Here is a 17,734-nt window from a genome sequence, read left to right as displayed (position 1 = left end):
GTGGATCTCTTTAGTATCCTTTGTAGTCTTTGAGAAGCCAGAGGCTTCTTGGAGGGTGTTCTGTGACATCCTGTAAAGATACATCAGAAACCTTGGGTGAAGTTGGACATTTGGCTTTATCCTTTTTTGTTGTTTTTTTTTATGAGTTGTATCCTTTCTGTTTCTTGCTTTCAGAGAAGTATCAAATACCTGTATTAGGTGGACCTCTTAAGCAAACTTTTTAGGTAGAAGTATAGTGCCTTCCGTAGTGATCTCAAAAGACTATCTATAAGCCCATAGCTGTCTCTGTTTCTTTAATGGCCTTTATTTCTCATCTTCCCTTGTTTTAAGAATCTATTCTGGACTTAACAGAAGCAGCTGAGATGGTCACAGAATTTTATGGTTTGTTATCAAGTGTGGTTAAATCATTGTCATCTTGAGTGCTGCCTTGATTTTGTGAAACTCCATTTGGAAGAAGAGGCAACCCTAAAAGGCTAATCACTAGCCTCAAACAGTTAACTTCAGTAGTCTTACTTTATTAAGTTCAATAACAGAAAGGAGGGAAAGGAGGATGTTACATGAAGAAAAGCTACCAGAGGATTTTATGATCAGTGTCACTCTCATATTTGCAGGAGGGACGAGTGTATCTAGTGCCCTTGAATGTCCTGAAGAAGAAAAAAGAACAATTGTCTCGCTGGATACATCACAAATGGTACATGTCTCAATTTTTTAATGTTTGTTTGGGGGTGTTTTTTTTAATTATCCTATGGTTACTTCGAATGGTGATCACTAGAGAATGACCTTTCTTTGTAAGAATAAAATAGGGATGGAAGTACTACTTTGTAACATACATGATTAAATTGTTACTCCTTCTGTTTAAGTGTTGTTTTTTGTGGTTTTTTTTTTTACTGATGTTAGCCCTGTACTACTTCGTATGACCTGTAGGTATTTAATAAGTAAAAAACCACTGTTAAGCCTTCTTATAGCAGCTTTAAGCGTAAATGAGAAGAAGCTACTGTTCTTTTCTGTTGGAACTTGTATGTGAAGTTAAATAACAAATAACTTCCTCCTAGCCTTTTATTGCAAATTTTACCTTTTTGCAGACTTAAAAATACTTAAAGGTTGGTAAGGTGATGTAGTATCTATAAATCAACTTGAAGGATCAACTTTAAAGAAAAGAACACCTAGATTTTTGTATAGCTACCATCTTGAGAATGTGAATTTTATAGTTTTACGGCAGTCCAAAAATAAAGTTCTTTAAAATTTAGTGCGGTTTTCATCTTCCCATTATGAAAGAGCTTTACACTTTTTAAATAGTAGTTTTATGGTTACACTGTAATAAGATGCTTCAGAAACAGCTCCATGTCTTTGATGTAAGGCTCTATTGCCCCTGAGCACTGGCTGAGCTAATTAATTCCTTTAGCCTTGAAGGTAAGACCTGGGTTTTGGCTTCATTTTCTCTGCTTGCTCAGTGGTGCTTCTGTTACACTGAGAAATGACAAGCTTATCTGATTACAAAGTGATCTTGTTCTACAAAGGTGGCAGAACACATGCTTTTGTCAGCTAGGTATTAAAGTGTGCACCAGGTCAGAAAGTGGACTGCTTACGTCTGTATTCTGCCAGCCAGTTCTTGTAATTTTTAATGAGGAGGGAAAATAAGGAAATTAAATTGAAAAGAAGCATTGTCAGAGTTAAAATCTGTGTGTCTCAGAGCAGTTAAGATGATTGGCTAAGCTTTACTATTTTAATAGGCAGCTAATAGGTATTTTTGTCTTGTAGGTAGGGTCTACATTACATAAAAATACAAACATCTTAAATTATTTAAACAGTTTATGCTGAAGCTGAGTGTCTGAAAGGAGCTGAAATAGCTGGCTTTGAATAATTAGCCCAGAATAATTTTGAATATAGCTTTGAATAAATTTGAAATAGCTGGCTTTGAATAATTAGCTCCTGTTGCGAGGGGAGACAGCTGCTTTAAAGCAGGGTTTAACTTGGACTAGAAGATGTCCATGTTTCTGTCAGTTGAAAAATTAAGGGAAGCTGGAGTTATTCTCCTTTTTAACAATATTAATGCGCAAATTATAAAGTATGCCAGAAGTGTACCTAGTAAGAATGAGGAGCAGAAGATGAAGCTTCTGTAGTGTCTTTACTATAAACAAAACTAAAACTATATGTTTATTATTTTTGTTTCCAAGTTTCTCCTTCACATGGATTGTCCTCATTGACAATCATGCTTAGTGCACTGTGTAACTTACAGCATTTACTACTTTTCCTGTTTAGTAGAATATACTGATGGGACAGTGAGTGTCTCATCAGGCAAAATGATACAATCCTTCCAAGTATCTTAAATTTCTAAAGCATGTACCTACTCTGTCATCCTGTAGTATATCTTGCTTCTAGCGTACTGTATCAAAATCCAAGAGCTGACCTGGAATAACTGAATGTGATCTTTTTAACCCATGAAGTATGTTTAAGAATACTTTTCTTGGTGTATACTTAATGTTCAGATAGATTCAGGCACCTTCAATCACTAACTTTGAAAAATCACTGTATTGCTTAACTTCTGTAAGAGTTTCAATTTAATGCTTTCTGGCTTTTCTATATTATTTCTGTAAGCATTCTTAGCATAAATTGACTAATAGGTATGTGGTGATTTCATAAAGTGTAACCTGTTGTGCAGCTGTTTGACAGAGTGAGGAGGCTCAGCTTCCACTGCTGTAATAACTGAAATTGTATTAATAGTAAAGGGAAGGAAATAGAAATCTTTAACACTGATTCTTAGTTTTGATTGGCTTTTCAACAGAATCGGATTCTCTGGATAGATGAGAAAAACTTAACAGCTTGTGTGGAAGCTGGCATTGTTGGTCAAGATCTGGAAAACCAGGTATTTTTAATTAGTTAAGCATTTAGTATTTCTCAATTATTAGCTGTTCCTCATGTCTTCTCTAAATCATTGAATTCTAGCTTGATTCTTGATTGTTTTCATGCAGACTGGTATGGTAAGCATTACATGCAATAGATGTAAACCATATTTTTAATATACGGAGTGACTCTGAGTACATAAGGATTTCTATGCAATTCCTTCAACCTGTGAAGAATACAATAAAATCAGCTCATCTACCTGAAGTGTATATTAATTTTAAAAACTTATTATATCTACTAGAATTCTGGTATTACTGGCAAATCAGATGTGATTAAAACTAGGAGTCCAAATTGTGCTTGTTTTGTGTAGTACAAGCTGAGCATAAGTATGTTTTAATATTACAGTTAATGCCAATGCAGACTTCCACAGAAGTGCAGATAGATATACATTTGGACTGTACAAAGAGAAAACGGAAAGGTTTGTTTGGTTTGCAGCTTGCCAGTATTAAGTAGGCTTTGGATTGGAGGCTAACTTCTGTTGCTGTAAGAGGCTTTGCCAGCATTATCTAGGTATTACCTTGCAGAGAAGAGATTGGTGCCTCTTAATGTGTTCCTCACTCTGTGGGTGTTGAAGTTACTTAAGCTATCTCATTTACAGGTATCATGAACCTTAGTAACTAAAAATTAAGAGCCAATTCTAAGCAAGTAATGGGTTTGGAAAACCTGGTATTTGACAAAAGTTAGGCTGTACATGTTATAATGAGGCATTCAAAAGCAATGTACATGTCACATTTTTGTCTCTCAGCTAGTGACTCTAGTGTAATTAAGATACTTTTCTGCTGGATGAAAACTCCAGATATTAGTGGGCTCTATAGAAAAGTGTTTATACAACCTGTGGAAATTGGCAAGTTGTAACTGAAGCAAATTTCTTGTCAACTTGGAGACTGAGGAGGGTGCAAGTTTAAACTCTTTCTTAATATATGACCAGTAAGCATATAAAGCCACAAGATCTCTCTGGTGTGAGAGAGGACCATGAGCTAGATGAATCACCACAGACATTACATAGAAGTGGCTTTCAATCATTTAAGTTGGAGCTGCTTTGTACGACAGAACATAGTTAATGATCCACATTGTGTGGTATATTTAAATACCGATGTCCAACACAATTATTATCAGTTGGTCAGTGCAAATTGATGGTCTCAAATGCACTAACACAGTTATCACTTAATGTGAGACTACTGGGTCTTTAATTCTTCCCGCCCAGCAGTTTTGCTGTTGCAATTCCGAGGGCATCAAATGAACCTCAGGTGCTGTACAGATGGCAAAGCCAAGTTAATACAGAAAAATGAGAAACAAGTGACTACTTAGTGTACAGGAATGTGTGATCTGCATCACAAATAGTTGACCGCGTTGCATACAGGAAGCCCAACCAGATGGCTGTATATTAAAACACATCACTTCTTGAGAGAATTAAGTACAGGCAATTTGCTCACATTTTCTGCAGACCTGCTGTATATCACATTAGGATAGAAAGAACAAGAGATTAAGTACCTTATTTATTGGCAGCATTTGTGCAAAGTTGGCAGTTAGTTGTAGGGTTTTTTCTGTGTATAATTGAATTTGTACCTTCTTATGAACTATAGCAGTCTTAGTTTTAAAACATCGGGGGAGTATTGTATTTCAATACATAGCACAATGTATGCACAGTTGAAACAGAATTAATTTGCATTTCATTTGCATGTCAAAGACAAAACTTGTGTTAGGATATATGGGGATGTGGTCAGGATGCTTTAAAAAAAAAGCCCAAAACCCCACAGACACACCCACCCCAAAACCAACCTCAAAACCTAGCATATTGAGATTTGGAGTACTAAGCAAATGCTAGTACTCCATCTGTAGAATACTTTTTTTCCTTTCTTTAGCTTGCTGAAAGTGGCTTCTGTACAGGCCATGAACCAGACTCCATGGAGTTCAGCTCACTAGGAGGATGGGTAGCAACACGAGCATCAGGCATGAAAAAAACCATCTATGGAAACATTGAAGATATGGTAAATAATTCTGATACTTTTTTCTAATTATTCTGTTTGGAAGTTTAACCCTTATAGTGACTCACAATGAGGAAAAAGGGGTAATAAACTGTGGTTCTCTTAAATAATACGGTTTTGGCATCAAATCTTAACTGAAATGGTTGTTTTCTTGCCTTTGGTATTAGATGAGTGATAAGGATTATTAGTACTAAAAGCCAATTTCATTTTGGTATTCACTGGCTAGCTTAAGGAATTGTTACCCTCTCCTGGCTCTGGTGCCTTCTTCCACTATTTTGTGCTCTCTATTAATCCAATGTAATAAACTTGTTTAAACATTCCAGGTAATTGCGAAAGACCCATGTTCTCTCCTACACATTGTGTATTCCTGAAGTAGTCTAGTTGGATCATCTAACTGATATCAAACTAGCTCTTTCTCTTTTCCTACCTCCCCTGGGCTAGTAGTTTTTCATATCAGTAGGCTGATCTAATTGACCATGTGGAAGTACAATAGTGAAATCTAATGTCACCACATGGTCTGTAGGAACACTGAGGAAGGAAGCATTGGCAGCATTCTACTCCTGAACCCATTTTAAGCATAAAAATAGATCATCTTTAACCCAGGTAATTTGTTTTTTAAAGTGTATACTTTGATTTAAAAATCAGCCTTCTCTGTTATAACAGATATATTGAACATACTGAACTTAAAATCATCGCTGTTCAGACTTTGCCTTTTTGCTTCAGACTTCCAGCTTTCTCTTGTAGTTCGTACTTGTGCCCTTGCACACGTGGGTTTTTCCCTTCTTTCTTGCAGCACACTCTAGGTAATGTATCCCCATAATCTCAGGCTTTTTCATTAGCTCATAGCACAGACATATTTGTTCCAGGCACAGGCATGACACTTTACTATCAGTAACTGAGCTTGGCAGGAGCTACACTGATTTTATTCAGTAGGCCTGGCTAAACTAAAACTACTAGCACTTACAAACTGTCTGTCATCTGTCGCCTACTGCTTGTAGTGTTTGAATGGTATAGTTTTGCTTGTACTGATAGATGTGAAGCAGAAGGCTTTTCTGTGATGGAAACATATCTTTAGGCTACGGCAGCTCCTGAAATTTTCATTAGGAGGAAATAGGATTGAAAATTGATTCAGAACAGTTCATGAGTTTCTAAATGGCACAGTGAGAAGCTTTCAGGGAAGTGTTTACTTTCTGAGGAAAGTTTATATCTAGAAACGGTGTGTTGCGTAAGCGGCCCAAAATCCACTTTACTGCAGAATCAACAGTTCATAAACAGCATGTAATTAAATTCTTGAATAACTCTAAGCAGGATGAAAATTACTTGGCTACCTGTGCTTAAAAGTTTTAAAGCTATTAATTGAAATTCAGTTATTTTGGCTCCACTTAAAGGCTTCACTTAAAAACCCAACCCCCCACTTCTTTCATATAAAATAGAATAAAGGATTAAAAAAAACATATCTAGGCTCTGTATTGCATGTGCATGGATAAAGCTGGATATAATAACATTTGAAAAACATTTCAAAATATACAACTTTCTAGCCTTACATATGTATGCCTTATTGCTGATTTAATGTTGATAATCTATTTCATTAAGCTTTTTGTCTTTCCTACTAATAGAAATATTTGTGTAGCAAACAATAAATTATATTAGCTTTATCAAGCAGCAGTTCTAAAGCAAAAGTTAAGCAGAATTTAAACCCTCACTTTTCTTCCTCTGTATGTTCTGGAATAAAATCCTAATATTCATAAAGTACTACCCGCACTGAGAAACGAAACAGTTTTAACTTGTATTGTCAGCATGTAGCCAACAGCTGATTTGATTTGTTACAGAACTGGAAGCAGTCTGTTGTGTGGGCAAACTGTGTTGTGTTATTGTAATTGCAATAGTCTTTGCATTATCCCAAAAGTTCTTTGGGCTGCCTACAGGATGTTTGAAGTCTACAAAGCTGTACTGTATGATATTTTGTAGAAAATAAATACTGTACAAAAACCCATTGTGTTTAATGCTAATATTGATTGTTGTTGCATATTGTTTGAACAGGTGATTCACATAAAAATGGTAACTCCTAGAGGAATAGTAGAGAAAAACTGCCAAGTACCTCGCATGTCAACAGGACCTGATATCCATCACTTCATTATGGGATCTGAAGGTATAGACATAACAATTTAATGTAACCACATCTTTATTCAGCTTCTGTAATGGCCTGATGATTTGACCATCTTTATGCTGTGGCTTCTACTGTGTCTATGGGTAGCATTATGCAGGCATGAATTTCTTCTGTTAAGGTAATAAATTAAGACCTTAAGACTATGAAGTTAAGCAACTCTGAACAGTGCTTAAAACAGATCTGTGTAGTTAGCCTACAAGTCTACTAACAAACATAGTGATTTAGAGGGTCTGTGAGAGTTTACCATGTAAATAGTCAAGAATACATCACCTACTACTGAACTCTTGGGATTTCTGGTTTATGTTAACTTAAGACATCCTGGTAAACATTTAAGTTGGGTAACTTGCAAGAAGTACATCTTGCAATACTTTACTGAGTTCTTCTTTCTTCCTGAAGGGACTCTTGGAGTGGTTACTGAAGTTACGATAAAGATTCGCCCAGTCCCTGAATACCAGAAGTATGGCTCTGTGGTCTTCCCTAACTTTGAACGAGGGGTGGCCTGCTTAAGGGAAGTGGCAAAGCAGGTAAAGAAAAGCTGGATGTTGACTTCAGTCAAGGGCACAGATTCTAGCACTAGTGATGTGCTGATGCTGTAGTATTTCTGGCAACTGATAACCAAGGATTTGAGATATGAACCCCATGAAGTGTATACGGTCCATGAGGCTTTTGGAAATTATGCAGTTGAGGCTTGAGTGTGTTCTGAATTTGCTTGATATACTGAGCCAAACATGGCTGTGCCTTTTGATATCTTTTTTTCAATGAGAGTTATTTCCATATCTTGGCACAGAAAATTTGGCTTTGCATCTCCTTCAACGGAGAGCTTTATCCTCAGATTAATTCAGGACTATGTAAAAGGAACCAGTATTTAAAGGAATTAAGTTGCAGCTTGCAAGTAAAAGGCAGTTGAATGTATGGTTCTGAAGTGACAAAGGACCTGAAGTTATGCAGTTGAAGGATATGGCCTATGTTTAGAAAATACTTCTTAAAGCATAGTGACATTTTCAGGTGAGCTGGATATTTTGAGGTGGAATTGTGCTTACAGTGTAGTATTTAAGTGGATCCTTCTGCATAGTGTGATCAGATAGTTTTCAGGTAGCAAAACCCAGACATGCATATCCAAATTGCATAATAACTTTTCCTCATAGCTATGCTTCAAAGCAAATCTTACACTAGCCTCTTTCTTTGCTATCTTAGACTAATTTCTCTTTGCTCTGTGCAGAACATATCAAATAATTTCTGTGAATGGTGGAATATACCCTGAGTTGGGGAAGTAATTTCAGAAATGTTTTAATTAATGCCAAACTAAACACAGCTTTACATTTTTTCCAGTGATTGGTCTAAATTAATGACTTAATGTTCCAAGCCAGATGTTCAAACTGGTATGTGAATGACATGTATATGCTAGTCAGCAGCACTTGCCAGTTCTTCTTTCATGCTTCTACTGCTAGTGCTTGTTCTTCCTGTTAAAGGTATCTAAGCAGACTGTTTGGGAATGCCTAATCATGTGGCTGAATAACATTTTAAGTCAGTGAAGTAACTAGTATCCTTTTCCTAGCTGTGGGCTTAGGTAGAAAAGGAGGAAAAAAAGGCACTATTAGCCACTTAACATTGCTCCATTTTTAAGCTTCTGTTGCTACTGCTGCTGTTTCACTGCTTACTTTAGCCTGAAGTACTTACTCCTCTTCTGTTGCCCTTTGCATCAATCTTGGTAGTAATTACAACGATTGTTATCTGAAAAGCTGTTTCTTATCTGTGTTGATCTACTTTTAATGTAAGAATAACCAACCTGCAGGATATGGGTGGTTTGGTTCTCATTTAAAACCACTCATCTAGCTGTCTTCTGTCAGCCTGCCTGGTGAGCTATCTTGGTTCTTCATGTTCTTTTTTCCTATTGTGTGATAAGGTATAGAGTACTGATATTATGGAGGGTGAGCATATCAGTGGTAGAGACATACTTCCATAATTATGTGATTAGATGAGAATAGCCTAAAATTCAGGCTTCGTCATGTTCCTCTGGCCATACATGTCAGTATGACTGGCCATAGCTATCACAGGTACATGATGTGGGCATATGCGTGATGAGAAGCTTGCCTAATTGAGGGCAATCTGTTTTTTCAGATTTCTGTACAGTGCAGAATGTAGGTTGGACCCAGATAGGGATTTTAATTGCAGTCTGATGGCAGAGCATTAATGTACTGGGTCTGATTGCGATGGAGTTAATTTTCTTCATAACAGCCCAAGTGGTGATGCATTTTGTACTTATGACCAAAACAGTGTTAACACACCAGTGTTTTGGCTGAAAAGCATGTACACACTGTAAAGACTTTCTCTTATTTTTCATGCTTTTCCCCACCAGCCAGTAGGTTGGAAGCAGACAAGAGGCTGGGAGGGAATGCAGTTGGGACAGCTGACCCAAATTGACCAAAGGGATATTCCATATCACAGTAACATAGAAACATAGAACATTTTGGGTTAGAAGGGACCTTAAGTGTCACCTAGTTCCAACCGCCCCTGCCATAGGCAGGGACACCCTCTCCTCCACTAGACCAGGTTGCTCAAAGCCCTATCCAGTCTGGCTGTGAATGCTGCCAGGGATGGGGCATAGTATCAGATTAATCTGTGTAACATCATGGTTAGAAGTAAAACTGTAGAGAATTAGACTTTTTCAATGAATTCGTAATGTATTTCTTTGATTACATACTAATATAAGCTTGGTATTCTAATCAAGTATGGCATCTTTAGTGCATATGGCAATTTAGAAAACTACTCAATACTTGAAGGCCAAAGGTCTTTGGACTACACTTTTGTTGGCTTGATGCTAAACCTAAAATTCTCAATGCGTTATATCTAGACATACCTAATAAATGTTGCTATTCAAGTGAAAACAAGCTTATAGTCACTGCTTTTCAATTATGATGATGACCATAGGTCTCTGGTATCCAAGTGCTTTCTTGTATTGTATTCTTAAATAAAAACTGAATTGTAGTGAATGTTAGCAAAACTATGTACATAATCTTTTTTTTTTTTCTTCCTCCCTCTTGTTCCCCTAACTTGGCCCTCAAGAGATGTGCTCCTGCATCAATTCGCCTTGTTGACAATGCACAATTTCAGTTTGGTAAGTATGTAGACATTCTCAGATAAATATCTCTTTCCAGGGGTTTTGCTTTTTAGTTACTTACGTCTGTTTTAGGTAGTTCTGTTCCTCAAAACTAGGACAATGAGCCCGAAGTTCAAATGCCAGATAATGCCACAGTGTGTACTTTCAGGAACAAAAGCCTGGTTTTGTCCCTGGGAAAACAGTATCAACTACAACAGTCAGTTAAGAGCCATGCTCTGCATATAAATACGTGAGAATTTTTTTTGCTACTTTTCTATTCTTAGCATATAGTCTACTGCAGAGTTTGAAATTGTGGAGGTGCTTCCTCTGTTTTACCATAAGGAGCAGAGATTATAGTTTTGTGTTATAGTGTGCAATATATGAAACATTTTCTTTCTAAGTGTACTAATGAGAAGTTGGATATGATGAAAAAAATTATCAGAATGCGGGCACCTTATTTTGAAGGTAAGTTGATTGTCATGTTTCTGTGAAATACAAAGGAACCAAATGGTAAACAGACTCCTTAGAAGTAGCAGAATTAGAATTATAATTCTGATAATTATCAGAAAATAATCTGATGTGACAATGATTGTTTTGATGGGAGAGAGGTGATGACAGACTTGTCCAAACTGAGTTGTCTCTTTTTTAAGAGAAGCTTAGACATAGTAAATGCCATAAGTGTATGCAAATAGAACTAAGCTGAAGGCTTTAAGTATAGAAAGTCAGTGAAGCTACTAGAAGATTACTAAACACAAAGATTTTGTGAAATTTCAACTAGTTAAAATACCTAAATAGGACAATATCAGACATGCAGAGCAATCGTTTTTGAGCAGTTCTTAAGGAAAGCTGTCACTTCTAACTGTAGGAAGAGCACAGATATGTTTTGGGTCAAGGTATTCTTGAGGAGAACCTGAAGTTCCGCTACCTAAAAGCTAACAGTTAACAGAACTTGAAGGTCTTGCATAGACCATGCTATTTCAATTGTACTTGGAAGATGAAAATGTGAAGTGTGGCTGACCTTGAAAACCTCCTAATTTACTACCACTTGAGTAAGTCAGAATTTCTGAAACTTCCTTTGGGTAGAAACCTCAGTGATGAATCTTGACTTTCAGCAAGCCTTGCTGCTTGCTTATGTCACTCTTTTTTTGCTACACATGTTCTCTCAGATATGTTCAGTGGAAGACGTACATTTTACTTTTTTAATTGGGAAGAAGCTTGGCTAATTACAGGCTTTAAACCAAACACCGAATAAATAAATCTCCTTTGATTTGAGGTTGTAGCTTATACATTCACCTGCAAAGTATAATTTCCGGTGTGTTAATATAGAATTTTCTTGTAGCCATTATTAGGTAAGCTTAAATCCAATAGTTTTTACAGTTTGTGGCTTAATAAATTCATGTCCTTTTGTTATATGGTGCTTTTTTGTTATGCTTACTTAAGTGTGCTTGGAGGTGTACTCCTGGGGGTTTGTTTTATCTGCAGGGAGAGTGCCAAAGAGGGAAGGAGAGTAATCATTTGCTTAAGTTCGTGCTTTATTCAGGAGGAAATACTTTGTGAAGTATTTTAGAAGGAAGTATCATGTAAATGGTGCATAACTTTTTTATGAATTGGGCTCACAGCGTGTAGGCCAGATGTGAGACGGCTATAGTGAAGCAGTAATGGGAGTTCAGAAGTTGCTTGTGACTGAAAACAATGGAGCAAACAGTAAAAGACTTTAATCTCAATTAAACCCAGTCCTGAGGCAGAGATGTTAATTTAACAGACTCCAAGACACCATTTATATATCCTGGTAATTTTAGTTCCCTGTATCTGATTAAGGAAGCAATTACTAGCTTTATGTAGGAAATTTTGCACAAGTGACATAACCGTTAAGAAAAAAATTGCTTAACTCCCAACTTGCACCATTTTTGGCTACTGGTTTCAGTGGTTTTGGCATAACTTTAAAAAAGGTCACTGATTTTGCTTAGTTTTGTAGTGTAAAAACTAATGAGGTACTCTTTTAAAATTTTCCATGTGCCATATATTTGTAAAGATCTAAACTAGGGCAGCCTTAATTGAAGTGCTAAATGGAATATTTGTGCACAGTTGTATGTATGCCTTTTAAAGAAAAAATAATAAAAACATGTTCCTAAATCATCTTCTAAATGAGTGAAGTCTCTTCAATTATGATAATTAAAGCTCTCCAAGTGATTCTTGCAACTCTGACTACTAAGCTGTGCTTTATTTGCACATTGAAGTAGGAATTTTAAGAGCACTGTTGCCTTAACACACCTTTTTCCACTTTTTACCAAAGGTCATGCTCTTAAACCACAAGTTGCTTCCATTTTTACATCATTTTTGGATGGACTGAAAAAATTCTACATCACAAAGGTAACTTCGGGGGTTTAATACTGTTTGGAACTTTACATGTTATTCATACAGTCAAAGAACTCATTGGTAGACTGTCTCTAATGTAGATGAGTTTGAGTGTAACATATCCCACATTGTTGTATCAGATAACTCAAGATTCTCAAGGTGGTTTAATCAAAAAAGAGATTATATGTTTGAGGAGTCGTTCCACAAGAGCTTTTCTCACTGGTCATATGTGTAGATGAGATTAATATGCCTTGTCTAATAATGAGCTACTGATTGAAACCAGTTTATCTAGCTTGAAGACCGCTGTTAATCAGTTAATACTGATGGAGCAGGGCTAACATTTTATCTTTTCCTCTTCCCAGATTTTATCACAGCATGATATACCTTGTTATTACAGTGAACTAGAATTTTAGAAGGACATCAAAATGCTTGTCTTGAATTGCCTGTGTAAAGTGTTCTTACAGTCTTTCTGGAATAACTCTTTATAATAATTCTTTAATTCAGAATTATCTGGTGCTAAAATTATTTCACCTAGGTTTTTGTATTAAATAATTTGTTTTGTTACTGTGGGGTTTTTCCTCCAAATTAGCTAACTAGGGAGTTCCTGGGTATTCAAATTACAGCAAATAAACAGCATTATCCTGCTTTTAGATAACTGTTAGGAAGACAAACATTCCATTCTGATCTTATGAGTGTCTTCAAGGAGTAGGCTTATTTGAGACAGTGGCTAATACCGATTATGTTGCTTTTTCTTGAGCTACTGAAATTGAAAATACCATGTGTTTTGGGGCTTACTTTGTTAGGGAATACCTATTAATTCTAGAGATAGCCCAAAACTCTTGCCTGCCTTCCCAGATCTGCTGCAGTAAAGATTTTGGTAACAAGACAGCTGTTGGTTTGAAACAATCCTTGTTAGGAATACCTCCTTCTTCTGTATCTGGCAACAAGCATCACCTCTTCCACTTGAGATACTGTGTCACCAGGGGATGTTGTATGGCAATTCAAATTCTTCCAGCTCTGCAGGAGGAAAACCATGGAGAAATAAGAACAATGCTATGTTATACTGATCCAGGCAGTTTAGGTTGGTGACCAGTCTGAAGCTCTTACGTCAGGGCACAGTCCCTTGAGGCTGATACAGCAAGTGTTTCTGGGACCAAGATGCTCAAATGTGTTTTATGCTTCATCTGTGAATTGCTCCCTGGGGAAGGGAGTAAACATCAGATTAACACTTCATTCTTTTATTGAAAAGTGTAGTTGTTCAACAGATGCCACTTAATAGGGATGAAGTCTTTCTCTCCCATGTTTACTCTTCCATGTAGTTTGGGACTGTTCACTGATAGATGAATATTCTAGGCATTGTTTGTCTACTAGTTCACACTGTAGCTAGTTCCTCCGGTGCCTCTTAAAGACAGCCATAAATTGTTACCTGAGTATCACAGCCAAAAGATGGCAGAATAGACTGAAAGGATTCATGCTAGATGAAATACAAGTGGTTCTAGAACAAGGGACTGTAAACAGCATCCTTTATTCCTATCCCTGTAGTTTATCACTGTAGTAACAATAGTTTTCTAGTTGTTAGCTATGCTGTTTTTGTAGGACTAATGAAAAATATCTTTTTCCTTCCAAGGTATATTCTGTTTCACAGTGGTTTTCATGATGCTATTCTGGTTTATTTTGGGGGTGGTAGGATACAGTATCCATTTCAGAAATTTGGATGTCTATAACTGGGTCTTAACAAGCAGATTTGGCTGGAGGACTTAGCCACCCTGATACTTTGCCTCCATGCTGGTTTTTTGAACCCTTCTGGTACCTTCAGTTAACTTCCAGTACAGTATATCTATTCCATTAAGGGACTAATAAAAGGAATAGCAAGTACCTGGGATTTTTCTCTGCATAGCTGTTGTGCATAAAGGATGAATTTGATTCTCTTGATTATTTATGTCACTAAATACAACTTTGATGCTTAAGTAACAAGTTACCACAAGCATAGTAGGCTGGAAAAGATGAATGCCACTGGGAAGGGAAAGGCTTTAAAAAAATAATTGTTGGTCAATATGCATATTAAGAATAGTTGTAAAAATTTAATTATTTAGGATACTTAAAAAGGGTAAAGAGTATTAAGATTTATTGCAACTTTATATTCCTCTTCATTCTATCTGAAACCTGCTTATTAGTGGTAGTTCACAGGAGCTAATTAATAACAGGAAAAAAAAGGTATGTAGAAAATAAGTAAGGTGCTTTTTGGACCAGTTGCAGAGAGATGAATCTTGATTGTTACTCCTGAAACAAAGCCATACATACAGCCTCATTGCATTACTGTTAAACCTTTAATAGTTTTCTCCTCATTTTCACTGGGATATGTTCCCTCCCACAAGTTTAGAAGTTATTTTCCTTCCATAGTGCTTTTCCCAGCATAGGGATTCTCTGGTACAACTATTTTGAGAACAGTGATATATGGTCATCACAGTCATCTTCCTGCTTTAACACAAGAATAGTTGGTAGAATACAAGTGTCTCCTGAATGCTAAAGCAGTTAAGACCTGTTGTTTCTTCAGCACCTGTAGGCAGTTTTTACGTCTGTCTGGCTTTTTAACAGGAGAAAAAAAGGTGACAGAGATAATAACTGTTACTTCAGTGGGCTTGTGAATGCTGGTCCTGTCAAGGACAAACTTGAGATTGTTTTGGGAGTGAATTTTTGAAAGATATGTTTTTTGCTAATCTTTCCCTCTTACTTGCAACACCACTTATTAACCAGAGCACATGCTATGTATTTGAAAAGTCAGAACTTGTATTCCACCATATAACGTGAAGCTTTCTGTCTTTGCAGTTTAAAGGATTTGATCCCAACATACTGTGTGTAGCTACCTTACTCTTTGAAGGTGACAGAGAGAAAGTTCTTCAGCATGAAAAGCAAGTCTATGATATTGCCACCAAGTTTGGGTATGCTTGTCAAAAAACTTTTTCATATGAAACTGAAAGTTAACTGTTCAGGAAAAAAAAACAGGATTGCCATGTTTTAGTGATTACTGTATGGTATGTTCTCAATTTATTAGTTTGAAGTTGCAATAATCAAATAGCTACTGAATGTTCAATATATATGGCTTGTGCTAACCCTTAATGGGTAACTTTACTGGAAAACTTCAGCTCTGTATTGCAGAAAAGTAAGTATTTGACTAAACGTAGAATTAATGTTATTAAAATGGAAACTAGCCATTATAATAGCTTCTAGGAATGGAAATGCTTTGCAGTACTAGACTGTATTTTAACTGCAGAAGGGGAAGACAAAAATCATATGGGTAATATTAAATCCTTGCAGAATTTATGTGAACATATAAGAAGCTTGTTCAAGAGGGTTTTGTATTTAGTTAAAGGAATGCAGTGAATTTCTGTCCCACAGTCTGTTTTCTGTTGTTATAAAGGAACAGAAAACATTCATTGGAAATTGGCTGAATAGTGAGCAGGTAGCTTCTGTCCTTCTGCTTCGATTAAGCATGACTGAAAACCATTAAGTGGGATTTATGAAGAGTATACTTGTTTCTTTTAAGAAAGTTATTGCTAGTGTTATTAACTATTCAAATATATATAAGTATTGTTTTATGCATTTCAAGGCTATCCTTTCTGAAATTTGTTTTCATTGTGCTTTCATTCTACCACTTAAAAATACCTTATAAAAGTGGGATTTCACATGAGCAGTTTGCTCATATGAGAATAATGTTGCTATTATCTTAAAGAGCACTTTATTTATTGTAATGTCGTATGCAAGAAAAGGCTTCAACTGTAAATCCTTTGTATTTTGTGGTATTTCAAGGTGATGAGTTGATATGGGGGGATGAAACTTGTCTGTGTGAAGCCTGTTAGACAGTGCTCTGTGCTGCTCAGTTAAGGCTTAGTTAACTATTAAGTGTTTAATATCTTAATTTCCTTTTTTTTTTTTAGTTCTGTCTTTTTTCTTTTTTTTTCTCTATTCACATCACTTACACTTTTGGGATCTCAAGTCAGTAGTCTTGCTCTCAGTGACCTGTAAGCATACAAATGAACAGATCCAACGCGCTTAGAAATGTTGTTACATGTATTCCTGTAAATGAACATGAACGATATATTATGTCTAGTTTCTTTTCCCCTCTCTCTTTTGATGTTTGAAGACTTAAAGATCACATTAAATATTTTGTTAGTGTTCATCTCTTCAGACTATGGTATAAAAAGAGATGCAAAGAGTTATAGGTCTGGTCTGAAGTGACTTCTTATGTCTATTGAAGATGACCCTAATACTTGCAACTATTGTAATGCAGTTTAGACACATCTAAACTTACACATGTTTGATATCAAAGTATTATTTTCTAAACACTTTTGGAAACAAGTGACTGCTTTGCTGGAAAATTAATTAAATTCTTGTTAATTGCAGTGGCTTGGCAGCAGGAGAAGATAATGGACAGAGAGGATATATGCTGACATTTGTCATCGCTTACCTTCGGGTAGGTCACATTTTGTCTGCTTGCTGAAACTTTTGTTGGTTGATACAACAAAACAGCTTTTCTTTTGAAGATGCTTTCTCTGAAATCTAAATGCAGGTTGCTTTGGTTGATATCTCAGTTCTCCCAGAGGTTGTATCTCTTCCATTTCTGAGTAGTGTTTGCTCATGGAACTTCATCTCAAAACACCATAAAAACATAAATTTATGTGCTCATTAAAAAAATGGCCCCTAATAAGGGTAGAGAAAATTAGATTGAAGCTTCCATTGGTTTATTTAGCAGTTGCTAAATAAACAGATCAGACTTACAAATCTACAGGTTGAATGTAGTCGAAGGCTGGGAGAGTACCTGAAATACTCATGTGCTCACTCAGCTCTTACTTGTCTTTAGATATCTGTTCTTGGCTGTGGTTTGAATCGGAATTCCAGGAGAAACTGACCTTTAGTCTGAATTGCTGCAGCTGTTCTTACGAATTTCAGTCCTGCTGTTTGAGAGCTCTTTTTTTGAGAATAGCATGCACATCCTAAGTTATAGATTTTAAGTGGATTTTATAGTCGGGGAAAAATCACTGAGTTTCCCGTTATTTCATCAGGCTGCATGTAAAATGTGCAAAATGCTTGTATTTATTCTACCTAGGTAAGAATTGCATTCCAAATAATTATTTCTATTAGGTGTCATATTGGTTAGGACAACAGACTTCTTGGCTTGATGCTCCATTGATACAAATATTTGATTAATGTAGGCTTACTGACAGTCTGACA

The 17,734-nt window shown here is 36.3% G+C and overlaps 1 protein-coding gene across 1 annotated transcript in view; it reads left to right on the top strand.

Moving 5' to 3' along the window:
- Positions 1-17,734, top strand: part of AGPS (alkylglycerone phosphate synthase) — a 51,448-nt gene that overhangs the window by 21,905 nt on the left and 11,809 nt on the right. The window contains exons 7-15 of the mRNA XM_057411788.1: positions 612-691; positions 2,783-2,863; positions 4,764-4,889; positions 6,927-7,035; positions 7,450-7,577; positions 10,117-10,168; positions 12,444-12,520; positions 15,332-15,444; positions 16,907-16,976. Coding sequence (XP_057267771.1) covers positions 612-691; positions 2,783-2,863; positions 4,764-4,889; positions 6,927-7,035; positions 7,450-7,577; positions 10,117-10,168; positions 12,444-12,520; positions 15,332-15,444; positions 16,907-16,976 — 836 coding nt within the window. The remainder of the gene's footprint in view (positions 1-611; positions 692-2,782; positions 2,864-4,763; positions 4,890-6,926; positions 7,036-7,449; positions 7,578-10,116; positions 10,169-12,443; positions 12,521-15,331; positions 15,445-16,906; positions 16,977-17,734) is intronic.

The sequence above is a fragment of the Pezoporus wallicus genome, unplaced genomic scaffold (assembly GCF_028554395.1).
Source record: "Pezoporus wallicus isolate ANWC-B61680 ecotype Strahan unplaced genomic scaffold, APGP_CSIRO_Pwel_v1 contig_6732, whole genome shotgun sequence".
In the NCBI taxonomy this organism is placed as follows: Eukaryota; Metazoa; Chordata; class Aves; order Psittaciformes; family Psittacidae; genus Pezoporus; species Pezoporus wallicus.
The sequence above is the reverse complement of the archived record's forward strand: the minus strand, read 5'-3'. Positions and strand labels throughout refer to the sequence as shown.